The sequence below is a fragment of the Dreissena polymorpha genome, chromosome 15 (genome assembly GCF_020536995.1).
Source record: "Dreissena polymorpha isolate Duluth1 chromosome 15, UMN_Dpol_1.0, whole genome shotgun sequence".
NCBI lineage: Eukaryota > Metazoa > Mollusca > Bivalvia > Myida > Dreissenidae > Dreissena > Dreissena polymorpha.
Window position 1 is genome coordinate 12,674,790 of NC_068369.1, and position 25,411 is coordinate 12,700,200.

Below are 25,411 nucleotides of genomic sequence, written 5' to 3' on the forward strand. Positions count from 1 at the left end.
TTATTGTATAACGAAGATATCGAGAAATACATGAATGATCTCATTTTATTAATATAACCATACCTTTGAATAAATTGTCCCTGCACACGAAGATCAATATGCTCCAAATGTCAAACACCGAGACAAACATAACAGCTACCGGTTCGTTGAAAAATCAAAATCCTTCATTTCTCATCACAACGGCCAGTACCGAGTATTGAAGCATTATGGTTGGATATGAATTCATATAACTCAAATTTCATAAACTTAGAGCTATAATGTAGAATATGTCCGTCACAGTCAGCTTTTGATCCCTTGCAGTTTGTTTGTCTACAAATACGTGCCTGTTCTTCATAAAACAGAAAAATATGTAAACAATGTATTCGGCAGCAGTTTTAAGGTAACTGAAGCGTACCAACTGATTAAACAGGTATTATATAGACGTGAAAACGAAACGGTTCAAAACACACGAAGCGAAGAACAGATTTCGTCTTTGTTAATGATTTATTTTGATATGAATTGCTGTGAAAGCTGACATACATAAAGGATTTGTTAAATGTATAACATTGATGAGGATGTAACCGATAAAACTGCATACTAACTTTTTTTGAATTTCATTTTAGCCCCTTTTTAGGAAACGTCGTTTAATGAATGCAATGCGCGTAAAGTGTCGTCCCATGGCTGGCATGCGCAATCCGCACAAGCTTATCAGGGACGGCACTTTCCGTCTAGAAAGAGTTTCGTTTAAAAGAGACTTCCTTTAAACAAACAAAATACGTACACGAGGAAAGCGTCGTTCCTGATGAGCTAATGCGAACTGCTTATAAGGTGGCATAGTGGATAAGGTGTCCGCCTAGCGACCCCGGAGTTCACAGGCTCGATTTCTAGTGTGAGGGCGTGCTTTAGATCTCCCCCAACGACACCAAGTACTGGTTCTAGTCACAGGAAATGGACTCGAGGGCGTTTATATAAGCCCTTCGCTTGCGATGCAATCCAGCTCAATAAATAAAACTAATATCGTAAATACACTTAAATCAATACATTAAGCCCTGTTTTCCCCAGAACTTTAATTATACACACATATTTATAAGAAATAGACCAAGACTTATTTGTTTTCCCTTTCAATACCACATTACATATCGACCATTGTTATTAAAATGAAATAACAATTGGTATAATAAATGTCATCATAATTATTACCGTGCTTGATCCTCAGTTATGCTTTATACGGGGTGGGGGTCACATAACACGTCGCACCGTACTTATGAAAAAATATATTAGCGGTATATTTTTTACCTACCTATTTGTATGTACATCCACAAGTTTCGTGTGACAAATCAGTGATATCTTATGTATGTAAATATATCAAAGAAGCTTATGTTATAAGAAATATACGATCCTAAATAATATTGTGTTGTACATTGAACCGTCTCGATAAAACATACTTGTTATTGAAACGGATTGTGTTAAACTGTATTATATTCTTAAATGATTATTGTATGTAATATAACGTAACGTTTGTTATACCCCATTCATGGGACAGAAAATAATGTGTATATATAAGTATAAAAACGATATACTGTTGTATAAGTTGAATAAACTGTAGTCTTTCTGTCTGATCACACTAACAAGCTATTTCTTTCAGTTGTTTACCGTAGTATTTATTGAACATGAGCGCTTAAATTATTGGCAAAAGAAACGGCTGTTTAAATAGCGTATGGGTATATAGTCGTTTAAACCCAGTGTATATTTTTTCACTCATTGGAACAGACAAACATAAGTAATAAGAAAAACAGTATAGTGCTGCATTGTGGACTATTATAAGAAAATCATGTGTATTAACCCATATATGCCCTAGCGTCCTGAAAAAAGGAGATTGCAAACAGCGAGACCCAGATGAGACGCCGCAATAATGCGGCGTCTCATCTGGGTCTGCGCTGTTTGCTTAAAGAAATTTCTGTAAGAAAATATTCTAAATATTAGAAAAAAGTATACCAGACCCCCCTAATTTTGGAAATAAATTGATCCAATATAGAAGGATGGGAGAGTCCACTAGGCATAAATGGGATTAAATGAGGCATGTGTATTAATAGAGGCATTATTTGGTACAAGATGATAGTTTTATGGAATCCACGAAAAATCACTCCAGAAGGAGTATATTCCAGAAGGAGATGGCGTGACGTGCCGTGCTGTCGTGTGCTGCAATTTGCCTATGGAGAGACTCTGAATGACGTCGACTGTGACAGCGTTCCACGATTACTGTCTTTTAAACAGACTAAACCGTGAGCCTGACGGATCGTGTGAAGTCGCTATCAGGTGACCGTGAAATAAGAGTGGCCGCATAACGGCCCCACTGTCGTCTCATTGTCTTACCCTGGCAACACGACCGACGACGACCGGTCCACACAAGGTGTGCCATATATTCCGCATCACTGTCACCGACAACAACGGCACCGAGATGGGCCCCGCGAACTTGGCGCATGCGTGGCCGCCCACACATTCAAGTCTGCCAAGTTTCATCGATTTCGGGCACATACTCGGCGAGATAAGTGATGCGAAGACCGCCATTATAGGGGTAATGGGGCAAATACGGGCTCGTGGGCTTATATTCCGCATCACTGTCACCGGAAACCGACGGCAACCGAGACGGACCCGCGAACTTGGCGCATGCGTGCCCACCCGGGCCACACATTCAAGTCTGCCAAATTTTTATCGATTTCGGGGCCCATACTCGGGGAGATAAGTGGTGCGGAAGACGCCCATTATAGGGAAACGGGGCCAATACGGACCGTAAGCGTATATTCCGCATCACTGTCACCGGAAACGACGGCAAGATGTCCACGTCCCAATCCGAAATATGTTTTCTTGGGTCCAAACTTAAACCTGGTAATAATATGATGTTTGTTTCCTTCAATCAAAAAATACCAAAAAGTGCTCTGGTGGTATGCGCTTGTTGTTACATTCACTTATCAAAGAAAGTTTGTTGTAATTATGTAGATTACTTTACTATCAAAAAACAAGTAAATTACCAATTCGTTGCCGGTTTGTTTTAATAAATATTTGTTATTATATTGTTCATACAATTACCTGAATTCGATTGTAATACGGAGAGTGAGATACATAGTTAACTTAAAATCAAAATGTTTCAATGTTCCCCATAAAGCATTATGGTAAGTTGGTCAGTAAATTCTTCCTCCTACCAATTTAATTCTTTTCTTATCTTATTCTTATCTTAAGAATCTTTCTCCGAAATGGTGTTGGAAATCCTGAGTCACTTGTTTACATCATTCAGCGCACCTTCCAGTGAATCAGGTGGATAGACCACCATCACCTGGGCGAGTGCCGAGTATACCCGCATCACACACGTCCGATATATCTGAGCAGCCTAGCCTGGGCGAGTGCCGAGTATACCCGCATCACACACGTCCGATATATCTGACCAGCCTAGCTCTTTCAGTGCTGGAACCGAATTTTGAAGGCCTTTGCAAACAGTTGGATCCAGATGAGACGCTACAGAACGTGGCGTCTAATCAGGATCCAAAATGTTTGCTATTCTGCTAGTACTCTTTGAAAAAAAATCAAAAGAAAATGCTAATTTTAGAAATTCAGCAGACGACATTTTAGCAGACGACAAATTTCCCAGCATGCAAAGGGCTAGAATCGTGAGATGTTCATCGAAACTGCTTAGAGTTCAGCCGTGTCCATATCAGTTTAAATTTAAACAGCGACTGTCAATACAAACATGTAAATATCCATTTATTAGAGCATCTAAATTTCAATGACATTGATTATACATAAATTATATGTGAAAACAGATTCTTGATATTTAAAGTTATGGAATATTCAGCTTTCGGTGTAAATTTGAAACTATGTATTTGTTTGAACAGTCTCACACTTATATTATAAATAAAGGATAAACACACCAATAGTTTTGAAGAATAAAATATTGTAAACAAGCAGATTTTGAAAATGTCAAGCCACTGTGATAATACAATATAAATTAAATTATAATAATTGTTGTAAATGTGTCACAATATAACATACAAAGAAAAACACTAAATAAGGCTATTCTAAACGACAGTGCCTGATACTTTGTACATTGTTAAATATTTACCCATTTATGCCTAGTGGACTCTCCCATCCTTCTAAATTGGATCAATTTATTACCAAAATAAGAGATGTCTAATATATTTATTTCTATTTTTAGAATATTTCTTAAAGAAATTCCTTTAAGCAAACAGTGCAGACCCAGATGAGACGCCGCATCATACGGCGTCTCATCTGGGTCTACGCTGTTTGCCAAGGCCTTTTTCTAGACGCTTGGCACAAATGGATTAATGTAAACCTATTATAGTTAAATAATGACTTTTGTAGTATTCGATTCACGCGCCATGTTTGACGTTCATGTTAGTGTGATTGTTTAAGACTTGCTTTTGGCTTGTAATTAATTTTGGTTTTAGTGAAAATTTCGGATAGCATTTAAACTGGTTTAAGAAACCAATGATTAAATTTAACCAGTTGAAGGACATTATCCCTTGTTGATCGTTTTATATTTCTAGTTGTGTTCTGTTAAAAAAAGAAATGGATAAGAACGAGAATGTCCCCCCTGTTAAAGTTTCTGGAGTTTCATTGGTGGCTATATGATATTATATTGAATAAGCTTGAACTCAAGCAAAGTACTATGATTTATTTCTCGGTATAATAATTATAATGTATTTTATCTATAATAAAGATAAAGACAACGCCGATTTAATGATTTGTGTTGTGAGGAATAAATCGTAATATGCATTTATGTGTTACAAATACATACCAATTAGAATTAATATAAACTTCCAATATAACAAAAGTATAATGCCAAAATAGAACACACAAAAACATTATACTCAACTGATATTTTGCTGTCGAACCCAGCCTCACGACTAGTGCGTGGAAATGTGGATTTTCAGGAAGGTAAACACCTCTACGAGATTAAATATTCAACGAACCTAGAAAAAGATATGTAAATTCCAAAGTTCTCTATTTCCAGACTGTGCTATGTCTGTACAAATATGAACGACATCAATCCTAGGAGTGTTGATGAGTAACTGGGAGATAACGAAACAGTATAAAAGCCTTTACTTCACCAAGTTTCTTTTAATAATTAAATCAGCGTCTTACCGTAGTTTGAAGTTCGGAATAATTGTATGCTTTGAAGGGAGACTCTTTCTCAGGAACAGATTATAAGGTACGCAGAAATCTTTATTTGCTCTGTTATCTTAATTTAAATCTCTTAATTTGCTGTTGTGTGTATTTAACATGTTTGATAATGTATTCAACGTAATAATGTTCTTGAGTAATTTAATAATATAGGTCTACACGTTCTAGCTGTACCATTTATACGCACACGGTTTTGTATGTTGAAATCATGTCATGACAGTAGCTACAAATTGTAATCGAATATACCCGGTACTTTAAATGCTTTTTACAACAATAGTGTGTCACATAATTGACGACTGAAACTCCGAAACACAAATTCGGATCCAATTCAATTTGTTGAGCGTTAGGATTATATTCTTAACCTTTTTGAGACAATGTTTATATAAGAATTCATATGTAATAAATTAACAATAGTCTGAGCATATGATACACATTCAATTTAGTGGGAATTTGATGAACAAACTTTAGCTTATATATTTATTTATCCTAGATATATTTTACAGAGCATTCTAAGAATAATAAATATTACACAGTGATATACACACATCAGTGGTAGTCCCCACACAAGTAGTTGGTAGAAACCTTCAAGCGCATGTTCAGCAATTTGTAAAACAAACTTTTGTCATTGTTTTCAATAAAAAGAAGTCAAAATTAATAAAACATTTCCTTTTAAAATTTCTAACTTTTAGACTGTTTCAAAACTTTGTACTACTCAATGAAACAAAATCAGTTATTCCTATATCATTTCTTATATATTTTATAAAAATTAGGGAAAGACTAAGAGACCTTTTCAAATTTAAGAAAATAATTAAACATTTTAGAAATGCATTAATCGTAGGAAATTTATCATATTTCACAATAAATATACATGTACAGTTTGAAGTTTAACTTTTAACTTTCATATCTAATTATTACATCATAAGTCTTGAAATCAATATTCGTGTCACTAATTTAATGAAAAGAATTTTTGATTGCGTTATTTATGTAAGAAATTTCTCAAAAAAGTTTTAAGATTAAAACTAAAAATAGTCGTTGTTAAGCTAGACCTTAAAGTAAGTGAACATATTCAAACGTAAATTCTTGGAATGATTCCGAATACCAACCCATGAATGAGTCCTCGATTTCTAGTATCATCCCGACCACGATTATGCGAGTCATGAGGTGCATTAACTGCACCTCTAAACACGACTATAGATTAAACAAACACGACTAGATTAAACAAACACGCGCACACTTCATCATTAAAAAGCACAAGATATATAGCATACTTTTCAAACGTTCCTTTGATAAACAGTATCTAGTCTGTTTTAACATTTTTAATTTTAGTTAGTATTTATTTCCTCTGTTCCTGATAAGTATCTGTATTATACTCGTACCTAACGCTGGACTCATTTTCAAACCACTTCTATGACATTCTTAAATATAATTATAAATGAAAATTATTCTTAGATATAGCGAAAACGTTATAGAATCAACATATTTGACAATAAAACGACCTATACAACGAAATAAGAAGTCAAAAATGTAAAGCTTAGTATTGAAAATCCGGCCTCATGTCGACAAAGACATACAAATGTGTAAACTGAAGAACAAAACAGAATGTATGCGTCTATTTTAATGTTTAATACTAGTTAATAATGTAACTATACACATTTTGACAAAATATCATTTTGTTTTGTTTTATTTTGCACTCAGTTAACATTCCAAAATACAGACAGAACATCCTTGTATACAACGATATTAGAAATAATGAATATGTGTATAGGAATATATATATATATATATATATATATATATATATATATACAGAGGGCAAAGGAAGAAACCGGAGTTGTAATTCGGCAATTATTTTATGTATGTTTTCTATGTGTACGCTTTAATGAAATGCTGCACCTAAGCATTCAGTCAGAACGGGTTGGTAAATATTTTACAGATAAATATACATAATTCCTCTCCTCAGACGTTGAGTGAACAAGACATTTATCACTAGCGATAACTTGTCTTTCTCGCCAGTCATTTCGCGGGATGCTACAGAAAGGAAACGTGTATCTCAAAGATTGACGATATGTGTCTTGTTCTGTTAAAGGGATCTTTTCACGCTTTGGTAAATTGACAAAATTGAAAAAAGTTGTTTCAGATTCGCAAATTTTCGTTTTAGTTATGATATTTGTGAGGAAACAGTAATACTGAACAATAACCATGGTCTAATATAGCCATTATATGCATCTTTTGACGATTTTAAAACCTAAAAATTATAAAGCGTTGCAACGCGAAACGATTGAATAAATTGGAGAGTTCTGTTTTTGTCGTTAAATTTTGTGAAACTACGAAGATTGCTTATATAAGGTATAAAATACGTCAAGTATGTGTACTCGGCGGAATAGCTCAGTAGGATAAAGCGTTTTTACTTCAGGACTCTGGCAGGACTCCAGGGGTCACTGGTTCGAAACCTGCTCCGGGCAATGTTCTTTTCCTTTTTTAATTTTATTCTTGATTTTTTACTGGAGCTTTTACGATCCAATGTTTACATTTATCAATATAAAGCATTTAATGAATAAGTTAAAAAAAATGCCAAAATCTGTGAAAAGGCCCCTTTAAAACTTTGAAAAATCCATGTGCGTAAAGTGTCATCCCAGAGACGACACTTTCCGCTTTTATGGTATTGTTCGTCCCTTTTTACCGAAAATCTAGTTTTAGCGGAAAGTGTCGTCCCTGATTAGCCTGTGCGGACTGTACAGGCTAATCTGGTACGACATTTTACGCTCGTGCAATATGTCCAGTTTTCTCAGAACAAGACACATATTCTGTGGCATTCGAAAGTTTTCAACTCTTTGTTTGCACGTATTAAAACATACATTGTATTCACATTATAAATAATAATTATCACTTCAATTATTAATGCCTTATTAGAATGTTTTCATACTTGGCGGTTTATTATATTGAAAGAGGCCGATGGTATATATAAAAGGGGGGAAATCTCATTTATTGATAATGTTGCGACTGATAAAGCAAAGTGATCGATACACTACGCATGACTGTAAACCTTTGATTGAAAAACAAGTGCGAAATTGCGGTACCGCCTCCGAAAAAAAAGTGTAAATGATATTTTTGTGTTCTTTCCAAGAATTCCAGGAAAGCGTCTGGACGAAATGTTTATCGCTGAATACCTCTGCGTGTTTTCAACTGATAGTGAACAAGCATATTCTTTTGCAATTCAATATCGTGTATGCGGCATAAACTGTAAAACTGTTTAATGCTACATGATATATATAGAATTGATACATTTCGTAAGACAACAGCTGTTCTCAAATTTGTTTCTGTTCAGAAAATGATGCATGGTTGGATAAATAAAACTAAACGCAGCGCTAATAACCGATATATATGAGTCGCGTTCTGAGGAAACTGGGCTTAATGCATGTGCGTAAAGTGTCGTCCCAGATTTGCCTGTGCAGTCCGCTTTTATGGAATTTTAAGATTCAATGAAGTCCCTCCTTTACCGAAAATCAAGTTCAGGCGGAAAGTGTCGTCGCTGATTAGCCTGTTCGGACTGCACAGGCTAATCTGGGATGACACTTTACGCACATGCATTAAGCCCAGTTTTCTCAGAACAAGGCTTATATGAATACAAGTACTTGTATGCAATAGTTTGTCTTATGGTCTTTCCATTTTGTCTTTTGTTAATAGCAAGTGACCGATTGTCAAGCTTTCTGACAGCACAAATGTAATAGACCCGGTACGAAAACAAACACGTTAAAATACAGTAAACGAAAAACAAACTTATCGTCTTGAAATGGCGAATACATAGCATTTTGGACGGGGGTTAAAATTAAAAACGATTGGTTAATACTGCTTTCATTAAGTTTGCTCTGTTTTATCAAAAACTGTTTAAACAGTATATTTTTTTAATGATGTGTAAAAATCAGAGCAGTTTAGTTTAATAGTGATATAATAATGAAAAAATGTACATATATTAAAAACGTCTCAATATCGCAAAATTTTAATCAAATTACCAGACATTTTAAAATATGGACACTTTGAAAACGCAATAGTGTTGTGAATCAGGTTCTGGTAAAACTTAAAGCCAAATAAAAAACATGCTCATCTTGCGTTTGCGGAAGTTATGTGTACATGTTATGTGTACATGTTATGTGTACATGTTATATGTACATGTAATGTGTACATGTTATGTGTACATGGTATGTGTACATGTTATGTGTACATGTTATGTGTTCATGTTATGTGTACATGTAAGTTATGTGTACATGTAAGTTATGTGTACATGTAAGTTATGTGTACATGTAAGTTAGGTGTACCTGTAAGCGTAAAATCTTCAAATCCAGGTAACAGCTGCTTTACATTTGTAGCCAACAGGCGTGCATTACATTTTGTGTGGATTTTGTGTTGCAGTAAGCCGCCAAGATGATGCGAGGAGTTATGAGCCGAAAGATACCGTAAGTATTAGGTTTCCTATTTCAACAACTAAAATAAAGTATTCGATTATTCTCATCGTTAAGTTAGCTAAAATAAAGGCAGATATTATCTACAAAACAATATTAAACAAGGCATATTGGTATTTGATATTCATTAAAAAAAAAAAATAAAGATAAATTATTTACTAGTAACTGAATTTAAATTAAACAATATAAATTTGGAATAAATATCTGAATAACAAGTATGAATGTTTATAGTCTACTGTATGAATCGACCAAAATAAAGAAGATGATCAGAGCGTTGGTATTACAGTTATATTTAATAGGACAAACAGAATGCAATACGATTAATCCTCATAACGTATAGTGATTTGTCTAAATAGGAAAATTATTCCATATAAATGAGCAAAACATGTCCTACTACACACGCCTCAAAAAAGAGTGACCTATGCTATAGTATTTTGACCAATTACTTTATTTTAAAAAGCATTTGACTTAACCATATTTGACTTAACCATCAAATGTTCATATTAGCCTCGTTCTGGAAAAACTGGGCTTACTGAATGTGCGAAAAGTGTGGTCCCACATTAGCATGTGCAATCCGCATAGGCTTATCAGAAGTGTGATCCCACATTAGCATGTGCAATCCGCATAGGCTTATCAGAAGTGTGGTCCCACATTAGCATGTGCAATCCGCATAGGCTTATCAGAAGTGTGATCCCACATTAGCATGTGCAATCCGCATAGGCTTATCAGAAGTGTGATCCCACATTAGCATGTGCAATCCGCATAGGCTTATCAGAAGTGTGGTCCCACATTAGCATGTGCAATCCGCATAGGCTTATCAGAAGTGTGATCCCACATTAGCATGTGCAATCCGCATAGGCTTATCAGAAGTGTGATCCCACATTAGCATGTGCAATCCGCATAGGCTTATCAGAAGTGTGATCCCACATTAGCATGTGCAATCCGCATAGGCTTATCAGAAGTGTGGTCCCACATTAGCATGTGCAATCCGCATTGGCTTATCAGGGACGACACTTCCCGCTTAGACTGGACTTTCGTTTAAAAGAGACTGACTCTACACAAAAATTCCATAAAAGCGGAAAATATTCATGAAAAGCCTGTGCGAACTGCACGTGCTAATATTGGACGACACTTTACGCACATTTGTTAAGCCAAGTATTCAAAAAAAACGAGCTTCATTTGAAGACACACAGTTAAATCAGTTGAGGAAACCATCAAAAAAGCATATAAAGTCAAATAATTGGGTTAAATGATCCACATCCGATTTAAGGCAGGAAATCATCGACCTGTTTGAGAAGTACATGGACAACAACGTGCGTCACCTGGAGAAGAAGGAAGCCATCCACATGCTGCGGTCAGAGTTCGGTCTCGACGAGGACCAGGCCACAACCATGTTCGATACCTTTGACAAGGACAAGAACGGACAGATGAGCATCTGGGAATTCCAGCAGTTCTATGTATGCATGGGCACACAGTAAGTTGCAATTGATTCACACTGTATATGTATACAATTAAAATATTAAAGAAATACATTAATAATTAAGAAAAGCTAGGACATTTGCTACTATCGTGAAAGTCGTAAATAATAATTCGTGATAGGGACATGAACTTGTAGAATTAGTAGTACCAATAGTAGTTGTAGTAAAATGATGATGAATACACTGGTAATGACTCTATGAGAAAAAAATTACTAATATAATATGTTATAGTTTTTAAGAATAATACATAACAATTACACACGGGTCTTTTATATCCATGTAATTTTAATATTGCATAATGTTTCTTGTTTTGGTCCTTTCCATAGCACATCTAATCCCCTTTGCAGCGCCCAAGAGGTGGTGCAGAAGTTTAAGGAAATAGACAAGGACCACAGTGGCAAAATAGATGTGAACGAGGCCAAGGAGGGTCTCAGGTCGCTGAAAACTGCGACAGGCCGAGACCTTGACCCGAAAGAGGTCGAGTTCTTCATCGAGACCACATCAGACGAGCAAGGCCAGATTGATCTTGGCGCATTCACCAATTTGTTGTACAGACTACGCTTATATAACGCTCCGCCTCCTCCGAAAGACGTTAAACTTAAGAATCCTAAGGCAAATGAGAATCCTAAGGCAAATGAGAATCCTAAGGCAAATGAGTGATTTCAGTTCTCTATTGTTTTTGGGTTCATTTCAAATAAAACTTGGGAAACATGTCGAAATGTAATACATGTAATATTACATGTAGAAAAAATATTATTAATGACTGTTGGAGAATTTAGCAAAGGAATTAAAACAGCCATATGATACGAACTGCGTACAAACTGAAATTAATTATTATCTCTCTTTGAAGATATTAAAATTTATACGCAAAGACCACGGCGTTCTTGTAAGCTTAATTTTATTCTGCCAGTATTGTAAACGATTCTGTAAATGCAAGGTGCATCGCTTTTGTGTACTTTTTTCCGAGAGCGTTATCCGCATCTTTTGTTTTTCCATTTGTGTCGAAACAAATGGTTATTGCTCATCCATTTTGTTACATTATTTTGTACAATATTTTCTTATTTATTTTCGCTTTTTGAATAATGATTAATAAAAAGAAAAAACATTACGAGTTTGTTTTCAGTTCACCCCTACCCTCATATTTTAGGTCAACTTAGTAGAAAAAAAGGATAAAATAACAAGACACGTTTCTATGGCCAAGGATGTACCATAATTCCACTTTTGTCTGAAACTCCGCTTTTGTAGAATACAATATCTTCATGGAGGAAAATGACCATAAACCTCTTAGTTGGACATTGACCTTTTAAATAATGAGACAGGTGATACGCGCTACCCTCAGTCTTCCTCGTTGTAATGATCTGTTGTTAGCGGTTTTTAATTGAATGAGTCGCGTTCCGAGAAAAATGGGCATAATGCATGATTGTAAAGTGTAGTCCCAGATTAGCCTGTGCAGTCTGCACAGGCTTATCAGGGACGACACTTTCAACGTAAATTGGATTTCTGCTAAGAAGGGACTTCATTTTAACGAAAAATGTCATAAAAGCGGAAAGTGTCGTACCTGATTAGCCTGTGCGGATTGCACAGACTAATCTGGGACGACACTGTATGCACATGAATTATGCCCTGTTTTCTCAGAACACGACTCGAATGATTCATGAACGTTACAACTTGTGCAAGCTGTGATAGCGTCAACTTTGACGTGTGACTTAATGTGACCGTGATCTCTGAGGTAGGGATATCTGCCTTTATTTTAACTAAATGATTGGAATAACTGAATACACGAAATGCCGTGTCCTCATTATTGTCATTAATGTTAAACAAAAAATAGCATGAAGAATGGAGTTACAGTAAGAATTAGATGTTAACCCATTTATGCCCAGCGTCTAGAAAAAAGGCTTTGACAAACTGCGTCGACCCAGATGAGACGCCGTATGATGCGGCGTCTCATCTGGGTCTGCGCTGTTTGCCTAAAGGAATGTCTGTAAGAAATATTATAAATATAGAAAGACATATACTAATTTTCCCTAATTTTGGAAATAAATTGATCCAATTTAGAAGGATGGGAGAGTCCACTATGCCTAAACGGGTTAACCCTAGGTGGATGTTGTTAAACGCGGTACGTTGTCTTACGATCGTTTACTTTAACAGACTGAAGTTATAGCTTCTCGTCTGTTTATTGATTGAAACTGACATTTACTAGAACAAGCAATGGTACATTCATGAAGTAACACCATCATAATCAGAGAAACATGTGTAAACAGGTGTTAGACTGAATATATAAACTTTTGACAGTGAAAAGCTCAATCGATTTGAGAAAAAAACTAACAATTTAGCCGAGTGTTGCAAGATTTGCAAAGAGCAATACTACTCGTTTAGTTCTGTCGTTTGATTTTGTTATTGCTTTTCTCAAACAAATTTGAAAATAAAACGTCATATGGCTTACACTTTTACAATGGATTTTTTAAGTCAAAATAGAGTTGTTGTTGTCGTCTTGCTTGTATTTCGTTTAGGCTTCCCAAAACCTAGCAGCCTGAGAACGCTTCACACCGATCCAGATGGTACGATTTCTAAAACGTGGAGATTTCCGTTACGCTAAAAGCACGAATATTTTTTTTATAGTTCGACAATGAACGAGTGACAACTCCAGCGTATCATATGTCATCCTTTTTTGAACCAGCAGTACATTCATGAGCGTGTTTTATTGCGTGAATCGTTAACAACCTAATACCAATGCCAGACAAAATATGTTAGTTACTGCTATTTGATCTGAGGATATGAGCCTTCCAGTAAGTGTTCTATCTTGAAAGAGTCAGTCCTTTATTAACCCATTTATGCCTAGTGGACTCTCCCATCCTTCTAAATTGGATCAATTTATTTCCAAAATTAAGATGTCTAGTATATTTATTTCTATACCAGTATTTAGAATGTTTCTTACAGAAATACCTTTAAGCAAACAGCGCAGACCCTGATGAGACGCCGCATCATGCGGCGTCTCATCTGGGTCTGCGCTGTTTGCCAAGGCCTTTTTTCTAGACGCTAGGCATAAATGGGTTAACTGTATGTAGTCCTTTCCTTAATTGTTATAGCAGGAATATTTTCATGCTGGTTGAATTTGAACTTATCCTCGCTAATATCAAACATAACAATTTAAATAAGAGATGTGTTTGTCAGAAACACAATGCCCCCTACTGCGCCACTTTGAAGCCATATATTTGACCTTTGACCTTGAAGGATGACCTTGACCTTTCACCACTCAAAATGTGCAGGTCCATGAGATACACATGCATGCCAAATATCAAGTTGCCTTCATCAATAATGCAAAAGTTATGACCAGGGTTAAAGTTTTGGGACAGAATGACAGACAGACAGACATACAGAATGACAGACAGGCCAAAAACAATATACCCCCGATCATTTGATCCGGGGGCATAAAAAATCACTGAAAATGTAAAATTCTCAAAATCGTACATCGTAAAAAAAATAATGCGAAAGGTAAAACGCGTGAATACGAGCCATAGTGTATTTCTAGTTAATGTTATGTTTTCCTGGTGTAAAAACCCACCGAGAATGATGAAATTGAAATTTAATTTTATAGCGTTGTACTACACTTGGTGACTTATCGAACGCAGCATTTTTTCAAACTTAAATAACTCAGTTATGAGTAAATATTTTGATTTAAAATTGTGCATATGATCATTTGACTACAGAATGTGCAGGCAAGCGATAAAATCATTCATCCGTGACGATCGGATACTTCAGCAAGTGGGGAAGGTAGCCTGCAACATGCCTTCTGCTCTGTTGCGCACATGAAATTTTATATGAGACATATTGATTATTAAATAAATTTTCATGTTTTCCTGGGGTATCAACCCACCTAAAATGATGAAATTGAAATAAAATAAGAACCGTATCGCGTTTCACCATTTTCACGTGCAAAAAGATGAAACCACACATAACCTGCGTGCAAAAGCGCCCGATTGTCACGGATAATTAATTGTATCGTTATCTAAATTATCTTGCACACTATATAAGCAAATTATTACATGGCAATTAATATATCAAATCTTAACTCATTACTGAGATATTCAAGTTTGAAAAGTGTTGCGTTAGAAAAGTCTCCAAGGGTTATTATAAAAAAGTATTTAGAATAAACAAAACACCCATGTTGGCTGTCAAATGCTCATTAATGTTTAAATGGTACATCAATTGTCGAGGATTTGACTGTGTATTTAACTTAGCCTAGATATGGTCAAGACCTATGTTCAGACTTATGTTATATCATATTAAGGTCATAAATGACTATTGACGTTCTTTAGCCTTGGCACTTCCCATGAAAGTCATTTCTACTGAACACTGCTTAACAAATCACTATGCGAGATAATACACTAACGATGCGGGAAAAAATATTAAGTTATTTGTATTTCACAATAGAGGTCTGCCTACATGAAAACATTTGCAGCTAAACAATATCCAAAGTTAAGGTACATGTACCTAAGATAACATGATGACCTTAAAGCTATAAGCTGCTCATCTGCGTTATTAACCCATTCATGCCTAGTGGACTCTCCCATCCTTCTAAATTGGATCAATTTATTTCCAAAATAAGGAATGTCTAGTATATTTATTTCAATATTTAGTACATTTCTTACAGTAGCATCATGTGGCGTCTCATCTGGGTCTATGCTGTTTGCCAAGGCCTTTTTCTAGACGCTAGGCATAAATGGGTTAAGGAACTGAATCGTTATGTGCAGATTGTTTGTGTAAGAGTTTAAGTATGTATATAGGCCTTTTTCTTTGTATGTCACAGATTTGATTTGGTTAACATTGTGATATATGGTTTTAAAACATTTTCTTAAAAGATGCAAAAAATGTTTTCATTGTCGCTCTGACAGTACTGGACAACGTGCCGGTTTGGTTTCTCGAGCTGCACGTGCTCATTGAAGTATGCGCGAACAATTGAGTCATGTTCACACAAGACTGGACATAATGCATGTGCGTAAAGTGTCGTCCCAGATTAGCCTGTGCAGGCTAATCAGGGACGACACTTTCCGCTTTTATGGTATTTTTAGTTTCAAGGAAGTCCCTCCTTACCTAAAATCAAGTTTAGGCGTAAAGTGTCTTCCCTGATTAGCTTGTGCGGACTGCACAGGTTAATCTGGGAAGACACTTTACGCACATGCATTATGCCCAGTATTGTCAGAACACGACTCAATTAATCAGATGGAATACGGGATTGTACACACATTTATTTTAACCTATCTGTCTGCATTCTTGTCAAATATTTTCTAACATACCAAGAAATAAGGTATATCCCCCTACCACACATAGAAAACAACAACATATTATATAAGTTACTTGTTACACATTCAAATTCATATCAGTCATCAATTAAACCCCAAGTTTTATTTGGTTTTTAACATATTGTTCATTGGCGTAGGAACAGTTTTTTGCATAAACATCCACATTCATAAACATGAAATATTCCGTGTTCGTTAATATATTATTAACATGTAAGTTTTAATTCAATATACTGTTCAACAAGGATTTTTAATCAAGAAAAAAATGTTAAATAAAAACTTTCAAAAACTACAACGCAGTTATCAAAAGTACACATGAGCATAGCAGCACTTCATGTACATTTTATTCATATTGATATTTTTGCTACCACTTATTTTGAGAAAAGTGTAACAAAGACATTTTTCAAGTATGTTTACATGTAGCACACATAGTCAGTCCATAAATATAATTTATATGTTGAAAATATAAAGTGGTTCTTGCCATCGATTCACTCCTTTTAATACTTTACAAGCAGCTGTTTGTAAAACATAAAAGCTTCCGTTCTGGTTTAACGAAACCTAAAATAAAGTATAAACATACCAATTATCAACTTAAGAACTAGTGAAGTTTCCATAAAAATAGATACATGTACACATGCATAGCGGCCATTGATTTACTGCTAATTCAAGACAAATCAAATTGTTAATATTCTCATAATAATATAAATACCTTCAAAGCAAACCTTTTGGATAATTTTTATGAAAAAACAAAACAATTTAACTAACTGGGCTACTAAATGAACATTTTCAGTGATTTTTGTTGAAAATAATTCAACAGACCATACCCGCTTAGATATTCAAGATGATTCAAAGGCGAAATATGAATTATTTGTGACCCTCTTGTGAACTCTTAACTTTTTACAATTGTAATGACTTTTGCCAAGTTTACAACTTCAAACCAAATTATTTGCTTTTCCAAGGCATTATTAATTCAGTTACAAGATACAAGAAACTGAGAGGTTCTACTGACAACTGCTTTATGAAGCCGTTTATCTCGACAAGTCTACGGTCTATCTTAGTTAAAACAAAGGGTACAAAACCAATGTATGATATTTTTACCAAAAATGAGTCATCACCAGCATGTTTAAATAAATGGTCAACTATTTGTAATTGTATTGAAACAAAAGATTGGTTACATATCTTTTCTATGCCTTTTCATATTACACCAGATGCCAATTTACAATGGTTTCAATATAAATAATATAACACTGAATCATAGGTACGAACTCCTTCTTATTCAAAATTTGATATGCACCTACAGCAAACAGCACCTTTTGTCAAACTGAATGTGAAAGGATAGAACATATTTTTGGGGAATGTAAGCATGTAAATAAGTTGATAACAGATTTGTTTTCTAGATGCAATCTTGATTCAAATTGCCTGAAAATACCTTTCTTTCTATTGGGACATGCAAATGCAATGGACCCTTAAACTGTATATTTGTTTTGATCAAAATGTTTATTTACAATTGTAAAATGAACAAAACTATACCCTCTATTAAAGCAGCTAAATCATACCTGTCCTTGCATTACCGTGTATTAAATGAAATTAACAATGTAAACGATTTGCATCAAAGTAAAGATATGGAACTATTGTTAGCTCTTTTGCAGTAGCCGTGATAAGGAATTTAGATTTCATGTATTGTCAATTATTTGCTAAACCAATATTGTTTGTATTATTATGTAGAAGTTACTGATAATCAAATGTTTAAAAGTTGTTTAAGTATGTACACATTGCTTGAAAATCATGTACAGTGTGGAGTGGGATGCCTCGAACCTCACACCTATGTACGAGGATAATAAAATATATCGAACGGAAAAAGGAAAAAAAATACAATTGTGACCCATTTTGATTGAAAGTCCAATCTGGTTTAGATTTTATGCTCACAAAGATGGTGACATTTCGTGAAGATCTGACGAATATTGATGGACTAGTAGAGTCTAAATAAAATTCATCGAAGTAAAATTCGTCTAACAATCAACTGATAGAGAGACACAGCAACATAACCATTCCTATATATCCTGGCATCTTAAATTAGGCAAGACAATTAGAATATGATTTATATAAACATTATTTACAAAAGTTAGCAATTAGCATTTTCAGGCACATTCTAAGCACAGAATCCCAGGTCATTGGTATTCTGCTCAACTTGTATCACAGACGCAACACAATCTGATGTTTGTCATCTGCGTGTTTTGGGATCTTTCTTGCCTTTGGAAAGTTCTTTAAAGCCTTGCTTGACTTCTTTCGAAACGGTGTCTTTGATTCTTAATAGAGAAGTCCTTAATTCTGTGTTTGTCGGCAGCTGTTTCTTGTCTATTGCATCTTTGAATTGATCCTTACCTTAAATAATATTTTTAAAATTAAAAATTAAAACAAGATATGTCTATGAATAAGAAACCTAGCGACAACTTTAAAATAAAATACAAAAGAAAGTCAAATTGTCATTGGCCCCTAAGCAGAGTGCAGTGTTCATGAAAGTCCAAATAGCCATATATTGCTTCAATATCTGGAAATTCAATTTCATATAATTATTTAACCCTTTGCATGCTGGGAAATTTTTCGTCTGCTAAAATGTCGTCTGCTGAATTTGTAAAATAAGCATTTTCTTCTTCAAAGAATACTATCAGAATAGCAAACAGTTTGGATCCAGATGAGACGCCACGTTCTGTTCATCTGGATCCAAACTGTTTGCACAGGCCTTCAAAATTCGGTTCCCGCACTGAAAGGGTTAAATGAGATTTATTTTACTCAAAAGCATTAAGCTAAAATGGTATTCAGGCACTTGGTAGGAAGTTTTCCCCAAGACTGGTGAGTTAAGTGTAGGTCAATTCAATTGGACATTTTAACAGTTATACAATATACAGTTAGACTTTTGACTGAGGTTAAGCACAGTACATACAACAGCCCAAGGACCACATGGCTAGTGCTCAAACGGGTACCCGAAAAAACCCGAATCCGCGGGTCAAAAAAATACCCGCGGATCCGGGTCAAAGTTTCTGCGAACAATACCGGTTGGGGTCACAAGCTACAAAGTACAACATAACCTGATAAACGTGTAGTCAAATCATTTTTTTTAAACAAGTGAAGAAAAATCACACCCTTTATCAGTTTAAGCAGTGTTGTTATTACTAATAGTCATAAATTAATATAAGTGACGCACCAAAAGCATAAATGTCGAGTTTAATTTGTTATTAAGATCCCAAAATGGCGACATTAAAAAACGAAACTTGTATTATGCAATATATTGGCTTCAAAGTAGAAAATGCAGTTAGAGCTTACAGTGAAAGTTATATTGGCTTCTCTCCTCAAAATAAGACAAGCTTTATTTTTGCTTGCAGGTTGTTTTTCCTGTACATGCACTTTTCATCGCTTTTCCAAGTAAAACTTACGTTTGCTGATTAAGTTCAACAACGTTGTGTAAACTTGCAGTTCAGTATTTCATTCATAATTAAATAAATCAAAACAAAAAAATTATTATATTCTAAACAATAAACTTTACAAACAGTTGAATATTTAAGAATGCTAAAAAATGCTATGACAATCAGTGTAGTTTTATTTTATTTAATTTATGTATTATCTGACCCGACCCGACCCAAATTTTCTCGGGTATTTTAATTTTGACCCGCCGACTCGAAGAATATTTTTGACCCGTGTGAGCCCTACACGTGACTTTTGAGATTAAAATCTTATTGCAATTGATTGCTAGGGCTTTTTTTGTCAAATGCCAGTGTGCAGTTCTGCAAAAATTCAGTACAGAGGAAATCTTACATTCAGCCACTGTGCTACTCATTTAAAAGGTGCAGTTTTTACATATTTTGTGTGGGTAACTAATGAGGTATGATTATTTTACCACATCAACTTGATCAAGAGAGCAAATCATACCTCTTAAAAACAAGTACACTGCATTTCTAGCTGCTTTCCTGACAGGCCAGCTATCTGCAATCTGAAACAATCATACTGTTTTGTGAGCCTCGTTCTGGAAAAACTGGGCTTAATGCATGTTCGCAGATTGTCACCCAGATTAGCCTGTGCAGTTCACATAGGCTAATAAGGGATTACATTTTCGGCTTATATAGTATTTTACTTTAAAAGAAGTGTCTTCTTTGCAATAATCCAATTGAGTTGGAAAGGGTCATCCTTCATTAGCCTGTGCAGAATGCACAGTCTAGAATTGGAGACTACTTTGGGCACATGCATTAAGTCCAGTCATTCCATGACCAGGCTCTTTAATGTTTTACAGACGTTTCATTCAAAACAAAAATGATGAAAACCCCTATCAAATAAAGATTAAGAGTTACAATCACATTATATGAACAAATAAAATGTTTCAAAACGAACTTCAACGCCCATGTTTTTCAGCCGTTTATTTTTGCACATTGAACAGAAATTTACATCTGAAGAAAAAATTGTGTGTATCAACCTCACATATTACATACTGTACCAAATACTATGTACAGGTAATTTTAATTATTGCTTACAGACAGAGAGATGCATTGCCATACAAATTTACTTGTGCATTGGTCTTGAAAAACAAAGAAAGTATTTGTATAAGAAATTATAATTGATAAATAGTTGACCTTGAAAATAAATCTTGACCTTTGAAGGAGGCATGTATGTGAGCATGGTCTTGTCATGTTGAATAATCTAATGTCAATAAAAAAATTATGTTCCAGGAATTCAGAAATGTTGGAAAGAAATAAATACAGCCCTCCATTATCTTGCATTACATTATTATACCTTTTCAGTACTGGCTTTTTATACTACTGAATTTAGCTTTAAGAAATGCAACATATAGTATCATTCATGTGTCATTTTGAAGATAGTATAAAAAATATAAAGCTAAAAATAAACTTAGTTATTTCAACCTTAATACTTCTGGATAAGAAATGTAAGACTTCTGGTATGTGTCTAATTGAATAGACACAAATGTTATTCTGACAATCTGATGATTTATTTCTTGTTTAATTGTTATTTATAATTATATGTCTGATAAGTCAGGGACTTCTTCTTCCAATACAGCACTCCTTCTATAATACAGAAGGTTTTGTGCTGCACCTACAGGTTAAGGGGTGACAGCTGTACAAGGGTGCTGAGTAGGTTGTGATGAAAAATTAGAAGCAGTGTGTCTACATGTGAATAAGGGGGACAATAACAGACACAAGAGTAAGGGTTTTGACATTTTATAATGTGGTTGCCTCATGTATATGGGGATGTAGTGAATTCCATTGGATAACTGTTCTCGGGTAGAATGAAAATGTATGTCTTTTGATAATTATATGTGTCTAAAACAATCACTGGTAGTACTGCTGAGTCTGAATCGGGTGTCGACAGGAACAAGAAGGTTATCTGTAGGAGTGATGGCAACAACATGATGGAAATTTTTATATAGCATGATAAGACAGAATTTTGTTCTGCGTGATTCAAAAAAGGGCCAATTGAGGGTGTCTCAATTCATATTAGTCACTGAGCTTGTATTATGATATGTGTGTTATGAAAATGGCTGCATGTATTTGTATTTTGTCCAGTTGATTTATTTGAACTTCCGTATGTAGGTCTAAGACAGTGGAGGAGTATTCTACTTTAGGTCTGACTATTGCTATGTACATGTAAGCATGATCTTTTGGTGTAAAGAGGAACAACACTTATATTAACTGCCATAATTCTTTAACCAACAACCTGAAATCTTTATTTATTGAAAGATCTTTGTTTTATTGCTTACATAATTTTGACCTCTGAGCATTTTCTTACAAATATAGGTAATTCATATTTATATATTATGTACCTTTTCTGGTTCAGGAAAATTAAAATGAAATAATGATTAAAACATGCAGATATAAATAAAATTAATAGATTGTAAAAAAATAATCCATTTTTGAAATATGACCTTAAAAAGTGACCATGACCTTTAAGGATACTCTACCACATGGTTTGAGGGCTTAATAAAAATTACAAAGAAACAATTAATCTTTATAAATACCTTTTGAATTACTCTTGGATCTGTAAGAAATATTCTGAAATAGAAAAAATAAAATTAAAATGTATGTTGCATAAAATATGGATTATGTAAAAAGGGTAAGTTTTCTTTTGAATATGTTACTTTCCAATGACAATTTAATCTATATACTCAAACCCGGTTAACTCGCGGGTCAGGTTGACTCGCAGTATTTCATTGGCGCCCTCTGCACTTTGTTTATAAACAAACTTGCATGACCTACTTGTAAAGTCTAACAGAAAACATCTCTCGCTACAGGTTGGAACCGATTTTTGGTAATTAAATGTCGTAAAACTCAGACTTAAACAATATTTGAATTTTTATAGTTCAGTTAATTGTTTTAACGAAAAAATAAGACAGTGTTTGAAAATTACTGTGCTATTGATTTTATTTAATGTTTTAAATTCCATTTATTTAAATCGGTATATACATGATTGATTGTTACTTTCAATAGTATGTCAGAGCTTAAATTTGATTTTTCATGTTCAATTGCATATAAGTGCTGTTTAACCTATTTACCGCGAATCAACCAGGCAAAAAATTATCAACAATGGCGGAGAGTGGTGTTGGATTTGTTTCTACGGCAGTTAATATTGAAGGATTTTCGTCATAAAAAGGCAATTGTCCAATAGTCTCATTTATAAGACGCGCAAAGAATTTAGAGATACTTTTTATATGAGCTAAATTCTTTGGAACGTCTCATCGGTGAAGGACCTTTTTTGTGGTGGAAACCAGAAAGTTTAAATTTTCATCAATTTGCGTAAAATTGCATATTAACATTACTAACTCATTCAGTTTTAATTCAGAAGTCCATTTAAACCTCAAATATCGTCAATTTGAAGTTAGAAAGGCATAAATTCTTCAGTTAAACTTCTACTTAAAACGCAAAACAATCACTGACCTGTAGCCATGTCATGAAACTGATTTAAATATGAACCAATCAGAAAAGGCATTACGGTGTAACGTGTATGCGTAATTTTATTTTAACATGAGCTTTTAACACCGACTTTTACCTAACTAGATCTAGTATGCTAATCTTTGTCGATTTAATAAGCATATGTTCAAAACAGATATGGTGCAGTTTCTATTCACTCTTCTAAGTTTCAGCAAGTTTTTATGAATGTCTTTTTCGCACCTCTGTCTGTGTTGTTTTATGTGCTTACATTCTACGTTACATAGGATGGTATACTGTACGATATGTATCAATATTATTTATGTACAGTATAAAAATAAAAGATGTAATTTATTTCAGAACTTTTTAATTATCAATTTAGAAAAAAAAAACATGCTAAATTAATCGGTTTACTATGTAACCCTCTGCACCACAACAGACAAACGCAAACTGTATTTTACGCTGTTTATTCTTCCATATTTAAACCAGACGCTTTACATCGAGGTCGTGTTATCAATTTATATTTACACAGCAGCGAGCGAATCAAGAGATATTGAACAATTGAATAGTGGTTGGATTTAAATTGCTCAGGCGTGCAAAATTCAAAGTGTCATTACATAATTTTTACGGAACATTATCGAGAAATGAATTATCTACACAGGTATGTAAATATTATTGCAATCCGTTAATATTAAGTGTCTTATATCGGGGCTTGAATGTTGCGCACAAAATCCTTGCGCAACAATATAGACAAAGAAAGAAAACAGTCCAACATATTTTGAATGCCAGCCCGGTTGGAAGCTCCAAATATAACCAATATAAAAAGTAGCTTAATATTTGAGAGCGTCAACAAGTTGGACTAATTGTCCAATAAAGTTAAGTTAAATATGATTGTCCTTTAAATCATTTATCTGATATATGAAGATGGTTTCTAGATGCAAGTGAATATCCCTCAAGTACCGCGAGTCAACTGTGTTGCAGTATACATAAACCAGCCATGGTCCAGACTGTGCTTAATGTTATATCTACATACTAAACAAATGTTTTCAAAGAAATTATCGTCTTAATAGTCATGGATAACCATCAAATAAGTAAATACTTCTAGAAATTGAAAAATAAATTTGATTCCCAGCACTAATTGAGGGGTTTTCCTTAAAGTCACGATACTAATACTAATGAAAGCCAATACTAGGAAAATAAAGGTTACATTAAAAAAATTATTTAACTAAAAGTTATATATTTTCCTTCTTATTTGAATTATTATAAAGAGTTATATTAAATTAATTTTTCCCAAATCAGTGGATGTTTTTCGCGAAAATTGTCTTAATCCCAAAATTGCAATTTTTCCCCAAATGCCCGAAATGGCCAGGAAAAGGACTGATATAACCAACAAGAACTTGAGACAAATCTTATAAATAGTTACAAGCATTCATGTCTATCAAAATGAAATATGGCCCGACCAAATTTCAACCTTACCATACAATGTGTCTGACAGGCTCTTCCTAATTTTCGCAAAGCGTGGATGAGAATGTGGCTTGTCAAAAATAGTCCGAAATATGCATCCGAATATCTATGTTACATCAATAATTTCGCGAATTTATTCTAAACTTGGTTTGTATTTACAATAATATAAGGTTTGAAGCTTACGCATTGACGAATTCTAAAAGAAAATGAATACATTTATTCTATTTGAGAAAACATTTACCCTAGAAATTTTCGCCAAGGCATGATGACATTCACTTGTTCTTGTGTGTGTTATTATGCAAGAGAGTTAAAACGGCCGCAAATAAAAATGGTCATAATACACCACGGGAGAATACATTTAGACACGTGTAAACATATGTGCGGTGTGTTAAGATGTTTTTGTGCAAATTGTGTTTATGAATAGTTGAATTTCTCGTCATAATTTCGTAATAAATGAAATACAATTACAATTACATTAGGTTGTTTCGTAGTGTTTCTATCTAAAAATAACTAATCCGTCTGAATGTTTAGACTTCGTGATACAGCAATGCCGTGCCACTAGAAAGTCTAACACTCAGCACAAAATCTCCTATTAAGAAGGAATGCTGTATCTG

The 25,411-nt window shown here is 34.4% G+C and overlaps 1 protein-coding gene and 1 long non-coding RNA gene across 3 annotated transcripts; one reads left to right on the plus strand and one right to left on the minus strand.

Moving 5' to 3' along the window:
* Positions 1-4,970: 4,970 nt before the first annotated feature.
* Positions 4,971-12,215, plus strand: LOC127860202 (uncharacterized). Of its 2 annotated transcripts, none has more exons than XM_052398130.1 (4): positions 4,971-5,203; positions 9,583-9,626; positions 10,903-11,106; positions 11,437-12,215. In XM_052398130.1, exons 2-4 carry the CDS (start codon positions 9,595-9,597, stop codon positions 11,768-11,770), a joined length of 570 nt encoding a protein of 189 aa, XP_052254090.1. In that variant the 5' UTR covers positions 4,971-5,203; positions 9,583-9,594; the 3' UTR covers positions 11,771-12,215. The 2 variants fall into 2 exon arrangements, with proteins under 2 accessions (XP_052254090.1, XP_052254091.1); XM_052398131.1 differs by having other exon boundaries at positions 4,977-5,203; positions 11,458-12,215.
* A 4,235-nt stretch (positions 12,216-16,450) lies between these two features.
* On the minus strand, positions 16,451-25,150 carry LOC127860207 (uncharacterized). Its single transcript, XR_008039630.1, has 4 exons — positions 25,039-25,150; positions 22,427-22,460; positions 20,332-20,392; positions 16,451-18,789 (listed from the first exon to the last, which is right to left on the minus strand). It is a non-coding gene; the product is annotated as an uncharacterized LOC127860207 (long non-coding RNA).
* Between the last annotated feature and the right edge of the window lie 261 nt (positions 25,151-25,411).